At 37.7% G+C, this 18,906-nt stretch overlaps 1 protein-coding gene across 1 annotated transcript in view; it reads left to right on the top strand.

Annotated features, from left to right (window-relative positions):
- The window catches only part of IP6K3 (inositol hexakisphosphate kinase 3), a 42,585-nt gene extending 24,223 nt beyond the window's left edge, over positions 1 to 18,362 (top strand). The window contains exons 3-6 of the mRNA XM_070745262.1: positions 12,230 to 12,440; positions 14,505 to 14,683; positions 15,577 to 15,752; positions 16,939 to 18,362. Of these exons, the coding sequence (XP_070601363.1) occupies positions 12,230 to 12,440; positions 14,505 to 14,683; positions 15,577 to 15,752; positions 16,939 to 17,391 (1,019 nt within the window). The 3' untranslated portion in view covers positions 17,392 to 18,362. The remainder of the gene's footprint in view (positions 1 to 12,229; positions 12,441 to 14,504; positions 14,684 to 15,576; positions 15,753 to 16,938) is intronic.
- The last annotated feature ends 544 nt before the right edge of the window (positions 18,363 to 18,906 follow it).

Below are 18,906 nucleotides of genomic sequence, written 5' to 3'. Positions count from 1 at the left end.
GTATCTAAGGTATTGTTGATCAATAAAATGATCTGCCCTCTTTCAAAAACAATTTTTTTAAAAAAACCAACCAGCATTTATTGCAGCCTTAAGACTCTCAGTTCTTGGTTCTTCCTGTACTTGTCATTCTATTCCAGCTCATAAATTAGGGTTATTTTTACATTGTTTTGCTTTAGCTATTAAATGTCCCTCTTCACCTGACAATTCAGGATTGAATCTGTCCCCATTTTTAGATAAAACATAAAAATAGACAGCTTGATTCATGAGTCAGAATGGCCTTCTGTCTCTTTGGGTACATAGAGCAAGCATTTTTAGGCACCAAGAGGAAGCTGATTCAGCTTGCCTGACATAAAGAGGAGGAATATATGAAAAGCTCTACTTTGATATCATACAATCCAAAGACTAAGGGGATTAAATCTGACAGTGAAATCGATACATTATCACACCAAAAACTTCTGATACACACAAACCCCTTGTTTCACATATTTCTTCTTCATTTTTATGAATTTAGGACTCCAATACAGATGCCAGGTGTTGGCTGACATATAAATATATCTTTCAGATATACTCTTGTATTTTCCCTGGTCTTATTTAAACAGATGGAAAAAGGAACAGCGTTCCAGATTTTCCAGTATGTGAGAACAGGTGTTTAGGGCATCTTGACACCCCTGAGCTAGGAAAATGTAATGAATGTTAAATACAGGCAAAACAAGGTTAATAAAGTAAGAAAATGCTGCTATGCAGCAAACTTTTTGCTATGCAATTTTAAATGAATTTTGGATATATTCCTTGGAATCCTCTGGTATATAATTTATTTTTTAAAAAATGATTAGAAAAATATAATTTCTTGTCAATTGTTGATAAAAATAAGAATGGCAATTGTTTATGCCGAATTTTGGAATGAAAACATTTGATATTCCATCACAACTTGTACATTTATCATCTTTGGGTATATTTAGTTTGCAGATTACCTTAACAACTGCTATTGATTCTAAAGTTATCCCCTTACTTCTGTCCCTTGAAAAGTTTGACATATTACACCTATAGATTATAGTTGTTGGCTATAAAAATACTTATCTGCCTTGGAATATGGCCCCTGGTGGGGCCGAGAGGCAAAAAGGAGCTGTGACATTCCTTCAATATATCAGGGTGGTTCGACAAAAAATCACACAAGCTGATACAGGAGTTGAGCCTGTAAGGCAGAGGCCCAAAGTTCAAATCCCAGTAAAAATGGTGTAGCTACCTGATGAAGGGTAATAAGACCGAAATAAATCTATAGTAGTCTCCCTTCATTTTCATTACCAGCAAAAATATGTTACATACATACATATACCTTTTTACCTGAAAAAAGTGCTCCAAAAGCTGGGTGCATCTTATATACCGAATGCAATTGGGTGGTGGTCAGCAGTGGCGGCAACAGCCCTCCCGTAGTCCAGTGGTGGCGGCTTTCCATGCGGTTTGGAGGCTGGTGCCGGCCTCCGCTACCAATCTACGTGAGAAGCCGCTATTGCCGGACTATGGGAAGACTGCTGCCGCTGCTGCTGGCTGGCACCGCAGCCACCCTGCCACAGGTACCCTGTCCTTCTTCCCACCACCGCACACACACTTTCCTTCACTGCCATCCCCACCCCGGTCTCCTCTTCTGTCTCTTATGTCAATGCCGCGGAGCTAAGCCGAGCTTCTGCTGGCAGCGGCATTTGAGGTTCCCTTTCACACAGAAGTCAAGGTTTGAAAAGTAGTTTGTACATCTCATTCCACAAAGAAATGGCCGGTAGATAAAAACAAAACAAAACCCTCTGCTTTATCATCTGCCCTCCCACTCTTGCCAAGGCTTGTAAAAAAACCCAAGAATGTTTTTTTTTAAGTTTTCAAACTTCAAAACCTTAAGTCCTAAAAAGCAGTGCCTCCCCTTTCTCTCACATTTTGTAACTAGTCACCTTCATGTAAGAAAATAATATAAATATACTTAAGCACAGATTAATCTTAACAAAAAAACCCACATTAGCTTAATTGAAATGCAATGCAGAGAAATTACTGGAAAGTTTTAATGCAGTACATATGTGTTAAGATATGGATATAATACAGTCATACATCTCAGGGAATGGGAAATAACCGTACATTCATCTTGAGATTTGTAATATTGCCATAGAAGACAGAAAGGTCTGGTTTCCAAATGATTGAGGGTAGATTTATGAGTGCACATAAGTATTGGGAGAGGAGTGGATACGTCCATTTATTTATTTATTTATTTATTTATTTTATTACTTAGATTTGTATGCCGCCCCTCTCCGAAGACTCGGGGCGGCTCACAACACGTGGAAACAAATCATAAATAATCTAACAAATTAAAATTAAAAGATTTAAAAGACCCCATATACTAACAGACATACACACAAGCATACCATATATAAATTAAACATGCCCAGGGGAAGATGTTTCAATTCCCCCATGCCTGACGGCAAAGGTGGGTTTTAAGGAGTTTACGGAAGGCAGGAAGAGTAGGGGCAGTTCTAATCTCCGGGGGGAGTTGGTTCCAGACGGCCGGTGCCGCCACAGAGAAGGCTCTTCCCCTGGGGCCCGCCAACCGACATTGTTTAGTTGACAGGACCCGGAGAAGGCCCACTCTGTGGGACCTGATTGGTCGCTGGGATTCGTGCGGCAGGAGGCGGTCTCGGAGATATTCTGGTCCAATGCCATGAAGGGCTTTAAAGGTCATAACCAACACTTTGAATTGTGACCGGAAACTGATCGGCAACCAATGCAGACTGCGGAGTGATGGTGAAACATGGGCATACCTAGGTAAGCCCATGACTGCTCTCGCAGCTGCATTCTGCACGATCTGAAGTTTCCGAACACTTTTCAAAGGTAGCCCCATGTAGAGAGCATTACAGTAGTCGAACCTCGAGGTGATGAGGGCATGAGTGACTGTGAGTAATGAGTCCTGGTCCAGATAGGGCCGCAACTGGTGCACCAGGCGAACCTGGGCAAACGCCCCCCTCGCCACAGCTGAGATATGTTTTTCTAATGTGAGCTGTGGATCGAGGAGGACGCCCAAGTTGCGGACCCTCTCTGAGGGGGTCAATAATTCCCCCCCCCAGGGTAATGGACGGACAGATGGGATTGTCCTTGGGAGGCAAAACCCACAGCCACTCCGTCTTATCCGGGTTGAGCTTGAGTCTGTTGACACCCATCCAGGCCCCAACAGCCTCCAGGCACCGGCACATCACTTCCACCGCTTCATTGACTGGGCATTTAGCACATCTGTTCCCAAAACCTCTAGATTCAGACCACATTAGTCTTCTGACCACAGTGCAATCCATTAAGGCAACAGCATGGTTGACCCAGAAAATGTCATTTATGTGATTTCTTAAGTGATGCTATTGCAACATTACTTGTGTAGCTCACTTGATGTTTAGCGGTTTTCCAGTATTTCCTGGTATTTTATTAAACAATTCAATACTACCCCATTTGGTTCAGAATACTTTTCCCCTTTTCTTTCCAATAAAAAAATAAATAAATAAGTGTGTGTGTGTGTGTGTGTGTGTGTGTGTGTAAAGGTATGCTTGTGTGTGTGTGTATGTTAGTATAGGGGTTTTTCTTAAATTTATAATATTTTAATTAATTGGATTAATGTACTGGATTGTCTTTTCACTTGTTGTGAGCCGCCCCGAGTTTTCGGAGAGGGGCGGCATACAAATCCAAATAATAAAATAAATAAATAAATAAATAAATAAATATTTTGAGATTAAAAATAGTCAGTTGACAACTTTTCTTTGCCCTGATTTCCCATCTAAATTTTAAAATTATTCAAACATTGCTTCAGGTAGCTCATGTTGCTGGGTTGGGCTGTAGAAGAGCAACGCTATGTAAGACTCTCAGTGGGAACAGACGAGTGGAAGTAGAGCTAGAATTAAAAATGCCATGCTTACTAAGTAGAATCTGCAATAATCCTTGAGAAGATGGTCCATTATCACTGATGTGTCATCAAAAGGTCAAAGATGCCTTATCCACTAGCTATGCTCAAAAGTGATCTGTCATTTGAGACTATGAGCTGCAACTGTGTCCCCGCCAGGCTTTATTGGGAATGGCATAAATATGTCAAAAGGCTGTCTGACACCTTAGCCATGTGAGCTCCATTTAAGTCAACAGGGGAAGCATGGCTGAAATATAGAATTACAGAGCACTGTTTATTACACGGAATAAAATACTAAGGTGTTTTTTTATTATTCAAAATTAGATTTGCCTTGTCATGATGTAGAATTAGTCCTATGCCTTTTGAAAGTAGGAAAAGACCCTATCAAAATAACTCTGATTTTTTCCCCATCCGTTCCTTAGCCATTTCCCCCTTCCAATCTTGTAATCATTTTGCTTTTTGGCAGCTTGGATGAAAGGATTGATAGCAAAACCAGTGGGAGAAGCCACAGTTTCTTTGTCTACCACAGCAGGCGATTTTAAAAGTACAGAATAAATCTGTAGCAGACCTAAATTGAATGTAAAGATCTAAGGCTTACCTCGACATACAGACCCAAATTTTCTCCTGCAATGGTGTTTGCAACCTTCTGGCACTATCCAACTGGGAGAGAAATATTTTTTTAAAAAAACTTTTGGACTGTGTACATTAAGATTAATTTCTTTACCTACTGAACCCCTGGGATATATAATGGCACATACTTGTCCCATTCTCACTGTGGGTATTTATCTCATTTTGAAAGGGCAGCAATTTTATGTCTTAAAAGAGCCATTAAGCCCAAATCCTAACTTACTAGTACAATGTTCCATAATTGAAACAGACTTGGAGGATAGCTTCTTATTTAGCCATGATTTTGTTCAAGTGTGGTTTCTTGGCTGAGTCATTTTTGGCTGGGTATCACATATATTATACATCCAGTTTTGGTCATCACAATATAAAAATAATATTGAGATCCTAAAAAGAATGCAGAGAAGAGCAACATTAATGAGCCGAGGCGGCACAATGGGTAGAGTGCAGTACTGCAGGCCACTAAAGCTGACTGGGAGATTTGCAGGTCAGCGGTTCAAATCTCATCACCGGCTCAAGGTTGACTCAGCCGTCCATCCTTCCGAGGTGGGTAAAATGAGGACCCGGATTGTTGGAGGCAATATGCTGGCTCTGTTAAAAAGTGCTATTGCTAACATGTTGTAAGCCACCCTAAGAAGAAGGGCGACATAAAAAATTAATTAATTAATCTGATTAAGGAGACTGGAGGCTAAAACCTCCTTAGAACAGTTACAGGAATTGGATATGTCTAAGTTTAATTAAAAGAAGGAACAAAAGGTGATATGATAGCAGTGTTCCAATATCTAAGGGGCTGCCGCAAAGAAGAGGGAGTCAAGCTATTCTGCAAAGAACTTGAAAGCAGAATGAGAAGCAATGGATAGAAATTAATCAACCAACCTAGAAGGAAGGAGAAATTTTCTGACAGAACAATTAAACAATGGAACAGTTTGCCTTCAGAAGTTGAAGGTGCTCCAACATTGGAAGTTTTTAAGAACATATTGGACAACCATTTGTCTGAAATAGTCTAGGGCAGTGATGGCGAGCCTTTTTGGGTTCACGTGCCAAAAGGGTGTGTGTGTGTGTGTGTGTGTTTGTAAGCAAGCACGCATGTGCCCACAACCATTCCTTCCCCCCCCACGCATGCCCCCCTGCGATGCTCCTGTGCACAACCCCCCTCATCCCTGCACATGCGCACAGAGTTCACTGAAGCCTGGGACAGTGAAAAAAAGGCCTAATGGGCAAACTGGAAGTTTGGAAAACAGACTTCCGTTTTGCCCAGTGCGCTGTTTTCCACACTCCGGAGCCTTCAGGAAAGCTTCCTGAAGCCTCTGAAATGCAAAAAAACCCAGCATAACGGCAAAATCGGAAGTCAAATTTTCCAATCTTTGGGACTTCGGGGAAGCTTTCCTGTAGCTTCCCAGAGGCAAAATGACCTTCCCCAAGGCCAAAAATCAGCAGGCTGGCACACGCTAGAGCTGACATAGGGCAATGCCTCACATGCCCTCTGACATAGCTACGTGTGTGCCACCTGTGACATGCGTGCCATAGGTTCACCATCATAGGTATAGGGTTTCCTGCTTGAGCAGGGAGTTGGATAGCAAGACCTCTAAGGTCCCTTCCAAATCTGTTATTCTGTTATTATATTAAGCATCAATATAGTTTTCAAGACCACCATGGCTTAATTCATTCAGTAACTAATCCAAAAATCAAACATGCATTTTGTAACAAAAGAGATTGAAGTCATTTATAGCAGTGTTTCCCAACCTTGGCAACTTGAAGATATCTGGACTTCAACTCCCAGAATTCCCCAGCCAGCGAATGCTGGCTGGGGAATTCTGGGAGTTGAAGTCCAAATGTCTTCAAGTTGTCAAGATTGGGAAACACTGATTAGAGTATATAGACCATTCTGTGCTCAAGGCAAGTGTCAAAAAGATTATTATTCTGTGAAGTTCTTGGTGTTTTTGAGATTGTTTTCTTGCAGACATTTCATTACCTGACTAAGTAATGAAGATTCTGATAATGATTACTTAGCTGGGTAATGAAGCATCAGCAAAATAATAACCAATCCCAGAGAGCACTAAAGCTCTCAGTAGTATATTTTCTTCTATTAGATTATTATTATTCTTTCTGTTTCTGAAGATCAGACATCAGAGCCGGCCTGTAATGGTTCCAGTGGCACAAGAGAGGAATATCAAAACACTTGCAGGGAAGGGGAAAAATAACATGTTTAGATTCAAAAGAAGCAAGACTTACTAGCTTGTCAATTTTATATTCTCCAATGAACGCGGCTGCAGGATCCTGAGGTTTTTCAGAAATTTTTTTAAAAATGTGAAAGCCTCTTAGTTGTGTGGAGGAAGTGATGAGCTAATGAGGTCATGACATACTTATTAGCTGTAGAATGCTTACCATCTTTGGGGAAAGAAACAGAAAGAAATGCATGGAAGAAAGATGGAACTAAGTACAGTGGTACCTCTACTTAAGAACTTAATTTGTTCCATGACCAGGTTCTTAAGTAGAAATGTTTGTAAGTAGAAGCAATTTTTCCCATAGGAATCAATGTAAAAGCAAATAATGCATGCAAACCCATTGGGAAAGAAATAAAAGCTCCAAATTTGGGTGGGAGGAAGAGGAGGAGGAGGAGGAAGAAGAAGAGGACAGTCGCTGCCGAAGGGAGAAGGTGAGGTGAGGGGAATCAAAAAAATCCAAAACTTTAAGGCTTAAAAAAAAGAGGGACTCTGAGGCAGCGAGGAGGAGCATGAGCCTCCCAAACACCCGGCTTGAGGCTCCCTCCCATACACTGCGCCACAGAGAGAAACCCAGTGGGAATGGCAGGCAACTGGACAGGCCTTCATGACGCTCTCAAATTTCCTGGGAAATTTTTCCAGGCTCAGGTTCTTAAGGAGAAAATGGTTCTTAAGAAGCGGTAAAAAAATCTTGAACACCCGGTTCTTATCTAGAAAAGTTCTTAAGTAGAGGTACCACTGTACTCTTGTGAATATTTGGTTGATTGACTGACAACTCTTGTCAGAGGGTTAAAAAAATAAGGGTATCACTAACCACAGCCATTGGCAATGCTAGGTTTCACCCATAGGGGTCACCATCTCTTTGGCATAGAGAGGAGACCTAGAAGTGAGTACAGCATGACCCTCTCTCTCTTTTGAACTTGTCTGCATTTTGTAGGTGGGTGCTTTGATGAACTTTTGACAAGCCAAGCATCACTGAATAAAGATAAAATAAGATAATTTTAAGAACATGCTATAGTTTTAAAGTATCTGCAATATTCTTTTCACTACAAAAATAACTTAATGTACTTGTAATCTCAGTCAGAAGGATAAAATATTGGCATTATTCTCTTATTAGAAATTCTAGGAAGCTATTTTTTATACGCAAAGTAATAATCTGATCTGTACAAATAGTTTGACCTCTTCCATCACCCCCTTTCTTCTTTTGTTTTATTAATTTTGTTTCATCTTTGGACAAAAGAATATAATATATGGATGTAATATAATTTTTGAATATCAATTTCATTTTAGCCCTGAGTTACAAATGCCCTTCTTTCTTTCTTTCTTTCTTTCTTTCTTTCTTTCTTTCTTTCTTTCTTTCTTTCTTTATTAAATTTGTATGCCACCCCTCTCCGCAGACTCGGGGCGGCTAATATAACTTTATTAATATAACTTTTGCTTGCACTATTCCCATATGGAGTTTGGAGTACCAGTTTGGTGTAATGGTTAAGGTACTTTGGCCTAGAAACCAGGACATCATGAGTTCTAGTTCTGCCTTAAGCATGAAAACCAGCTGGGTGACTTTAGGCCCATGACTATCAGCTCAATTCATTTCATTGAGAAAATAGGAGGAGGAAGGAGTGTTATGTATGTTTGCTGCTTTGAGTTATTTATAAAGTAATAAAGGCAAGATAATAATTTAATAAATAAGTTGTAAGAATAAACAAAAATGTGGATGCTCTGTTTAATGTAAAAACATACACCATATGTCAGAGTAAAGATTATGCATTCCATAGTATAACAGTATTAGTATTAATAGGATTAATAAAATAACTTTTAGAAGTTTTCTTGGTCAACTTTACAAGTGAAACAACTATTTAATTTGCAATTACTGCCCAAGAAAACAGGATAATACAAATTATTTACACATTATTCTGAGCCTTCAGCATTTGAAAAATTATACAAACATATGAGAGGACTATTATTTTATTTTATCATGTTTGTTCCTGTTTGGAAGAAGTTCTAACATATTTCAACAACAAGTCCTACTTTCTTAGTAACAGGCAGATTCCATTTTTACTTTCCATGATGTATTATTTTAGGGCAAGACAGATTACTCAAATGTCACATATGTGGCAATGTGAAAAAGAGCTTGTTCTATTTTAGACCAAGCAAAGCAGCACTCTAGGTAACTAAAGGAAAGGTTAAGATTAGATAATATGGCTATACTCAGTTGTGGGCTGCTGTCTGGACAGGGGGGAATGCAGTGGGGTAGCAAAAATGGAGCTCCGCCCCAGAGTACCCAATTTGTACTGAAAGATGTTAAAAGAAAATGCAGGGTGTCCTGCATAAGCCACGCCCACAGTGTGGTAGTAAAAATTTTGGTAGCCCTCCACTAGCTATACTACTTTTTAATCCCAATTTACATTGGGATGAAATCAAATCCTAAAGAAATCTTCTTCTTTGCCCGATTTGGATTTTATTTGATTTCCAAATATGATTATCTCATCTGGAGAAATTAAAGGCATTTCATGCTCTCTTACTATTTAATAGTGAAGCTCAAGGGAAAGACTGTATGTAATAGTAAATCTGAACCTTCTAATCAGATAACTTCAGAATTCCTATTGAATGGGCACTGGAATCAGTTTGAAATACAAGAATAGGATGCTGCACAGGATAGTCATAATTTGTCTTTTACAGAGGTCAGTCCTGGAATTAGACTATGTAGATCCAGTTTGGTTTAATTTTAAAGGATTTTGACATCTCCATTCAACAGAACTGTGTTTCCCTGAAAATAAAATCCAATTTGAAAATAAGCCCTAATGTGATTTTTCAGGATGCTCATAATATAAGCCCTACCCCCAAAATAAACCCCCTTTAAGATTGTCAGCCAGACGGAAACATTTACTGTATTTTCCCCAAAAGAATTAACTGAAAAATAAGCCACAATGTATCTTTTGGAGCAAAAATCAATATAAGACTCAGTTTTATTTTTGGGGAAACATGGATAACAAATTAAGCAAGTATACTAGTGTTTTCCAATATTTAGTGAACAGGATGAAATTCAGCAGGTTCTGACAGGTTCTGGAGAACTGGTAGCGAAAATTTTGAGCAGTTCAGAGAACTGGCAAATACCATCTCTGACTGGCCCCAGAGCGGGTAGGAATGGAGATTTTGTAGTATCCTTCCCCTGCCATGCCCACCAAGCCATGCCCACAGAACTGGTAGGGGAATTTTTTTGAATTTCACCCATTAGCAAGATATATTTTAATTTAATTTATGGTAATTATTTCTAAATATCTATCTTTTTATCTATATATTTGTCATCTATGTATCAATCATCTGTCTTTAACCTGTGAAGACTTTATAGTTCATTTCTGTCATCTCTTTTGGTGCTGTGAAGATGACTATGAGAATACAGACACAATTTTCTTGCCAAGATTTCTCTCCTTACCCAAATTGGAGGGCATGGAATGATACTGAAAGGGGGAAAATGGAAGCAAAGAAAGACAGACTGGAAGCTATTACAGTTGACTGTGTAATTTAACTTATATATTATTGTCTACTTTACGGGGCAATTTGACACACCCAACATTCCGACACAGGGATTAGGCCTTTGGAGTATATAATTTGCTGGCCAACTTCCTGAAACTCAGGAGCTTGAGTACATGGCAAGAATTTTGGATCAATATGAACATAGAGAGCAGAGATTGATTATCCCCCATTTATAGTTGACATCTCAACATACTTTAAAGAAATGGCATCACACTAAAATAACATATATCTGTCAGCCCTTCAGGGTAACCTAGGTCAGGGGGAAAACACTACATAAAATACTGGGGACACTATTTTACTGATATAGGCTATAATAATAGAGTATCGAAATCCTGTCAGTATTTCTTCTTCTCTACCCCCTAAAGAGAATCAAAGCAAAGTCTTCAGCTTCTTTCTTGTACTTCCTTGTTTTCCTGGGCCAAATTCATGTTTTCATAATAGTTGCTGCAGGAGATGAAGCAGAACTAATTATCAATTTCTGTATCCAATGATTTCTTAACTAATATTTCTTCACATATCTAAACAATGCCTGTATATAGACATCATCAAATGGAGTACATAAGATTAAGTGACCATACTATTATTAAAAGGAGGTATAGCAACTCAGTTATAGCATTAAAAATATGGTCAGGTGCTGACTGTGGACCACAAACTACTCATGTGCAAGTGCTAAGCTAAGGAGAAAGAGGTGGGGGTAGGAAAAGTTGGTTCTTCTATGACACTTGGACTTCAACTCCCAGAATTCCTGAGCTAGCATGATTGGCTTAGAAATTCTGGGAGTTGAAGTCCACAAATCATAGAAGAACCAACATTGCCTACCCCTGGTCTAGTGAAAAGAAGGACTATGGGTGGCATGATAGCAGTGTTCCAATACTTGAGAGGCTGCCACAAAGAAGAGAGGGTCAACCTATTCTTCAAAGCACCTGAAGGCAGGACAAGTAGCAATGGATGAAAATTAATCAAGGAGAGAACCAACCTAGAACAAAGGAGAATCTGTCTAACAATGAGAACAATTAAATAATGGAATGGCTTGCCTTCAGAAGTTGTGGGAGCACCACCTGGGGAAGTTTTTAAAAAGAGACTGGACAGCCATTTATCTGAAATGATATAGGGTTTCCTGCTTAAATGGAGGGTTGTACCAGAAAATGTCCAGTGTCCCTTCCAAGTCTATTTTGCTATATTTTTGTATTTTAATACTATGAAAAAGAAGAGTGGAATGAGTAGATGGATTCAGTTACAATGAAAATGTGTGCATTTTTGGATGTAGGACTAGGTTAGGGACAAATTGTGATAGAGAAAACTATGGGGTCACTAGAAGTTGACATGATGGCATTTAATCAATCAGTTATCTTCAAGGCTGCCTCTGTACTTCTCTATAAGTCTCTGTAAGTCTCATATAAACATGGTTTGGATGTTGAGCAAATAAAAAGAGTTCAGTTGTGATCTGATCAAAGTTTACATAATGCAACATCTGCGGAGAGGGGCGGCATACAAATCTAAATAATAAATAAATAAATAAACATTTTGTTTCCACAAAGGTCCACCAGAATTTGATGGAAGGCTGAAGCATTTTCTTAATTGCATTCCCTAGAAATTTGTAACAAGAAACTTGTTGTTTGTGTTATGTAGCTGTATTACATAGGCATAGTTAATACCTGCTTGTCATTGCTTACTTTTCTTTCCATGATTTTGTTCCTGTTCTTTTAAAATCATCCAATATTATAATCATCACTGCATTCTGTGGCAAGTTGAACTGCAATTTATGTATGAAGAACTAGAGTTTATTTTGTTTGCTTTGAATATGGGGGTTCTCAAATTAGCAGTGAACATTTGTTGAATTAGAAAAAGAAATCTGGGATTGTATCAGATTTTATGTATATGAATTTACATATCAAATCTCCCACGTTGATGCAATTTATTTTTTTCCACTCCAAAGGTATAATAGCTGTTTACCTCAAGAAGGACAGCATGGGAAATCTGAATCTTGTAGCCTGTCCACGCACAGATAATCACAATTCCTTGGATAATACCACAAAGGAGTGTTCAATGACAATATGGCAGAAACTCAACCAAGCAAAAACCGGCAAGAACGATCACACATTTGTCAAATGGAATCACAGCCCATTCACAAATGTCATTGAAAGCAGGTAAGCACTACAAAAAACCAGAAATGCAATGCAAAAGAAGAAATTTTCTGGTTTCCATCCAGTAAATTACTAACATAAATCCCACATTTATATATGGGCCTTGCCCCACAAATGAGTTCTAGGATTATCCAATTATTTTGACTTGCCAGAAAACTGTACTAGCATGAATATTTTTAAATGAACTGTTAGGTTTATATTCCTCCATTGCCAATCACAGTCCTGCTTGCGTTGCCTCTTATTTCCAGCCCAGATACGGTACTTGATTTCCATCTAAGATAATAGATGACAAAGTCGAACAGATTTTATACACCTTGAGGCTGCCCTTGGACAGAATAAGCTGCTTAACTTCACCAATATAGTAATTGAGGAAGATGATCTATCTAATCTTCCATTGGCAGGAGGGAGGGAAGAGGCACGTTAAGCTCATGGACGTTTTTCTTTTAGATAAAAGTGGACTAAGTCTGAATTATTTGCACAATCTGGGGGATTTATTCTCAATTAAAATGTTGGTTCGTTGTGCTGTTCTTAAACTATAAAATAAAGTTTCCCTGTCTTTGTTAATCAGGAAACTGCTTGCTGGTCGTGGCTATTTTTTTTAATCAATTCCCTCCAGAGATTCGCACTACCCCCACCCTCCCAGCCTTTTGTAAGGTTTTAAGAACCGGCAGGCCTGGGGCTGTTGAACGCTGGTATCCTGCTCCAGCCAATAATATGGGTGAATGACTGTGATAGGATGAGTGTGGGTGCCTGTATCCTGGGGTTTGAGAATTAGGTTTTATATTTGGGTTTTTTACATGTTGTATTTATTCTTGTATTGTAAGCCGCCCTGAGTCTACAGAGGTCAGCATAGAAATACAAACAAACAATTGATAACTGTGTGCATTGCCTATACGTAAATGGGTCTACAATTATTAACATCGGGTAGATTACAATCCTTAGCATTCTGTCTCACAATGAAGACTGCAGTTTAGTGCCCATATTCTTAAGAATGAGTCAGACTGAACTTGGTAAGGTTTAGAAAACAATGTATCAAATGGCTCTGTCAGGCTGCAGTCTGAATTGTGTATTTGCAGAATCCCACTTCTGACTACATGGGTTTTATTTTATTAATTTTATTTTTTATTTTGTTTGTTTGTTTGTTTGTTTGTTTGTCAAACATGTACAAGATAGCAGGTATAGGTATAAACATAAACAAAGTAATTACATCTAAATCAAAGCATGGAACTCACTATCAGACTCTGTAGTGTCATCTCCTAACCCCCAAAGTTTTATCTTTAGACTGTCCACTGTTGACCTCTCCCAATTCCTAAGAGGTCAGTAAGGGGCGTGCATAAGTGCACCAGCGTGCCTTCCATCCCCTATCCTATTGTCTCTTTAAGTTTTACTAGCATCATATATATGAATACTATTATTTCTAATATTTTTCTAATCTTTTATTCATGTATATTATTATGAATATATCTTCAAATACCTGCATTATGTTCTAGACAAAACAAATAAATAAATAAAATAAACAATAAATAAATAAACAATAAGACAATAAGACAGGGACGGTAACCATCAAAGTGCACTTTATGCCTGTCCCTTACAGATCTCTTGGGAATGGGGTGAGTTCGACTGCAGACAGTCTAAGGTTAAAGTTTTTGGGGTTTGGGGAAGAAACCACAGAGTCAGGTACTGAATTCCAGGCATTGATCACTCTGTTGCTGAAGTCGTATTTTCTGCAGTTGAGTTTATTTATTTATTCGATTTTTATGCCGCCCTTCTCCTTAGACTCAGGGCGGCTTACAACATGTTAGCAATAGCACTTTTTAACAGAGCCAGCATATTGCCCCCACAATCCGGGTCCTCATTTTATCCACCTCGGAAGGATGGAAGGCTGAAGTTTGCAGTGGTTTACATTAAGTTTATATCTATTGTGTGCTTGTATATTATTGTGGTTGAATACTATGTCTAAAAGCCTGCTGAGATTACAAGGATTTAGAAATACGTATATATGCTGAGATGTATAGTGGTAATTTTTTCCTTCCAGACAATAAGCTAATCAGATTCCTTTGCATCTAGCTGCCATGGGAACACACGACTGCAGACAGATCTTCAGTACCACCAAAATGTATCATCACTTATGGAGGATGCCAATGGGAACCAAGAGGCAAATAACAGCTTTAATCCTTGGGGATTGCACTGTCACAAACAGCATCTAAATCGCATGTCTTCAAAGTATAAGGAGAATAAACCTCATCGTATCTTTTTTCCTGAATTAACCGAACATTAGAGTACACATGTATAATTGATAATTTGTATTTTTTTAAAGGCTGCTAGCACTGTTATAAATATAAACATAGAAGGGACAGTCTAAGTCTAAATTACACACTGGTTATGTTGGTAAACATGTATTTCAGTGGGACCAAGATTGCAGCAATGCACACACTAAACTTGATGAAACTTATTCTCAAATATTTTGATCTGGATTTGTCTACAATAGGAAAAATGTAGATTTTAATTTATTTAACATTTAACAATTATCAGAAAGGTGGCTGTATATCTCCAGTACAGTAATAATTAACAGTGTTAATCTTGTTTACAAATCCTATTTCTAGATATTCCTATGACAAAAGTGTTGCCATAACCTATTTAGTAAACATTTGTGGGAAAGCAAATTTGCATCTCATATATTTTTGAGTTTCACACTGTTTGATGTGTAACAACTCAGAGTTTTGGATTCTTATAATCCAAATTATAAAAATATTTAAAATACTGCATTTTTACTAGAATGTTACACAGAGACACAACAAAATTGTGAATTTGTTCTGAGAGTCTTTTCATATATATTTTAAAAAATATATGCACTTATTGATTTCAAGGAACTATGATACCCACATCCTAGTAGTATCTGAAAGCCCATCCTTGTAATTAAAACTATCCTTCAATGTATGTACATTGATTGTTGACCTCTCTAAGAAGAAATATTCTATTGACCTTTACCAGGGATAGAAACTGATGGACAGATTCCTCTGAGACACATTTCTCATAATAAATGAGTTGAAATGGAAACAAGAAGCTAAGCATGGAAACTAATGGAAAACTGCAAAGTAAACCAAAGTAAAATACTGATTTCCTTAACTAGTATATTCAGAATTTCTTTTACTGGAAAATGTTGTATCCAAATATAAATACCCTTGCATTCTAGACTTAAAAATGGGAACCAGGCAGCATGGTGATGATGCATCAGAGGAGAAGAAAGCACGCCAAATCAAGAAATGTGAACAGAGTACATCAGCCTCCCTTGGAGTCCGTATTTGTGGCATGCAGGTGAGCAGAAATCTGTTTTGAAAATTAAATGTGTTACCATGAAAAAGTATCCTGAATTTAATTATTGTAAATAAAAGAAGGGGGGGGAGTAAATTTAATTCAAATACAATTTTCCATCCAAGCATCTCTGTGTTAGCCTAGGTCTGTGCTTAGAAAGACATAGTATAGCTGAAACGTTTGTTAATCTGTGATAATTACAATTTTCAAAAAAATAATTTGCAAAAGGTATGTGTGCACTTCTGAAATCTTTTGTGAAAAAGATTGGTCATGTTAAAAATCACTGAAAACCCAATCACAGCGCAGCTAATATTAATTAAAAAGCAACCACAACAAAATGTCATCTTTTATCTAAGATAAGCAAGTGTATGGAGACACAAATATGCAATGACTGTAGTCCACTATTCAGATGAGGAATGCTCATTTATTTAAATGTATCAGAATTACCCTTACACCCTGAAGAAAGTTAAACAGCAGCTTCTTTGCCACTAAAAATAAGGATAATTCATATAAAGCAAATATGTTAGAATTCCAGATTGTATTTTAGGGTTTGATCCTCCTACTAACTACTTTAATACAGAGAGACACTTTAGCAGATGATCTAAGTCAAAGACAATCATCTACTAAATAAATTATTCCTTAGTGGGAGAACACAAAGCTGTCCTGTGGATTTGAATAATTGCAGCAGTATAATCATCAAAGCAGTCATTTCTTTCAGTGTGGCAAGTGAAAGTAAATTTCAGAACAAGATTGCCTGAGTGTAAATTTATTTTGCCATCAAGCACTATTAAATTAAATTCCTTGACATATATATTTTTTAAAAGATGATATAGTAGCTGTGAATGTTGCTGGGTAACATGGAAACCAGCAGCTAGCTCAGTACGTCATTGGTTTACTGAAAGAATGCACTGAATAGACTTTGAAAAGAAATATATTATACAAATATAATAAATAATGTTAAAATGAATGCAAAACCTTGATCCCAGATTGTACTTTCTCAACACTTCAATTCCCTGTATGCAGGACATTATAGTTCTGCCTTGCGGTGATAAAGATAAATATAGTAAGCTTCTAAACGCACACATTCAAAATGTACTATTGAGGCTTCCGGGAGTACATAAAATCACTTAATGAATTACAATCTGCAAAGCAGATGGCTAATATAGATTGTTATTGTTTTTAATTCAAGGTTTACCAGGCTGATACCATCCAATATATTTGCAAGGATAAGTACTACGGACGAAAACTTTCACCAGATGGCTTCAAGCAAGCCCTTTGCCAGTTCCTTCACAATGGGAATCATTTTAGAACAGACCTTGTGGAACCAATTTTGTTTCAGCTGAATACTCTGCTCTCTGTCGTCAAAAACCAACATTCTTACCGGTTCTTCTCTAGCTCACTTCTCATAAACTATGAGGGACTGGAGAAAACAATGTCTTCAGACAATGACCCTCAGGGACACTATCAAAACATAGTCTGCTCTGCTTCACATGGAAATAGCCATCCTAAAGTTGATGTTCGCATGATAGACTTTGCTCACACAACTTACAAAGACTCAAGATATGAGGGGCCAGATCAGGGTTATATTTTTGGTCTAGAAAACTTAATTAAAATTTTCAAGAGTATATCCATGGGAGAATGACAATTACGGAATGAAAGACTCATGATTTGAAATAGCAGAACCTGTACATTGGGCTATAACAGTAGGAAGCCGTCCAGCTACCACAGCAATAAAAAGGGCAGTTTGTTAAGGAAAGCTCAAATTATGCTATATGCTGCTATGGGTTGAGCAGAAGTTCTCATATTGTGAACCATTGGACGATTTTCTTTTCTAATTTCACTGTTGCCTATTCATGTCAGTTGTGAAATAGAATACTTGAAAAGAACTTAAAGAGTCAAGGACTTTTTTAATGAAGAGCCATTCAGATTTGCAGGGCGAGTAAGGACCAAGCAACTATGAAACTCATGAAAAAGAGCTATGAAGATAGGCTGGCAGGTCCTTGAAACAATTCAGCTTAATTCATCCAATTTGATGGGTTAAGAAGGACAATCATTTTTGAACAAGCTTAGCTACTAAACAGCAGTAATTTAAAAACTTTAAATTAACTCCTTGTTCCTTTGTATTCCATGCTAGTGTCTATGCCAAAGTATTTTCCAAAGAGTAAATACAATCAGAGCCACAATCAAAAGCAGAAGGTACCAGATATTCTCAGAAAAATAATGTAAGATATTGATGGAAAAATAAGAAGAGACTTATTACAGAGAGGTTGCAACATCTGGAAAAAGCAGTTATGGAGGAATTCACTGCAGAGGAGTTAAGACAATCTTGAAACATGGGTGTATCAATCTCCTTATGGGCCCAATAATCCTCTAGACATGTTATATCAACATTTCTATGCATGTATGTATTTTTCTTGCATGTGGGAAACCATTACAACAAACTTCACAAAATGTTTACAGGAGTTTGGAGTATATTACTGATAAATAAAGAACACTGCTCCCATGTCATATGAAAAATCCGCTGAGTGTTGTAAATACAAAATGTAAATTTAGAAATATGCAGGGGAGATGGAATGTGAAACTGTAAATAAAGTGTATGGGCCTTACAGCATATTGACTGTGTCTATGTTTCCTTGTGCTATTTCTCACAGATCTGTCAATATTTACATAATTGCTGAAAATCATGTTTTCCTGGTTAAAATACCAAAGCTCCAGGGAAATATTTTTGCTATCTAGATGTTTCTTTAATGTGGCCTGTGAGTAACCACAAATTGTGTGACAGGCAGATTAAATCATTAAGCCCAATACATATTCCACTTAGTCTGCTGCCCAGCTTCAGGAAATTGCTAGAAATTATTTACAATGTTGAATACAGTTAATATGCCACTGACATCGAAAAATCCAAAGCAATGCCACATAGACAGTCATAGACTCCGGGTGCAAAAGGATTTGTCTTCATTTGAGCTGCTTGTCAAAATGAAACTCTTGTTGTGTCAAATATTTATAAAATAATAATTTGACATTAAGAAAGCAATTTATTCACATGTTCATTTTCTGCAACAATCTAGATTATAACTGTTAATGCAGATTAGAAGATGTTAAGCTAGTTCTTCTGAATTAAGCATATTGATATATATTTGATGGAACATCCTTCAAC

Source organism: Erythrolamprus reginae, chromosome 3 (genome assembly GCF_031021105.1).
Source record: "Erythrolamprus reginae isolate rEryReg1 chromosome 3, rEryReg1.hap1, whole genome shotgun sequence".
Classification (NCBI taxonomy): domain Eukaryota; kingdom Metazoa; phylum Chordata; class Lepidosauria; order Squamata; family Dipsadidae; genus Erythrolamprus; species Erythrolamprus reginae.
The sequence above is the reverse complement of the archived record's forward strand: the minus strand, read 5'-3'. Positions and strand labels throughout refer to the sequence as shown.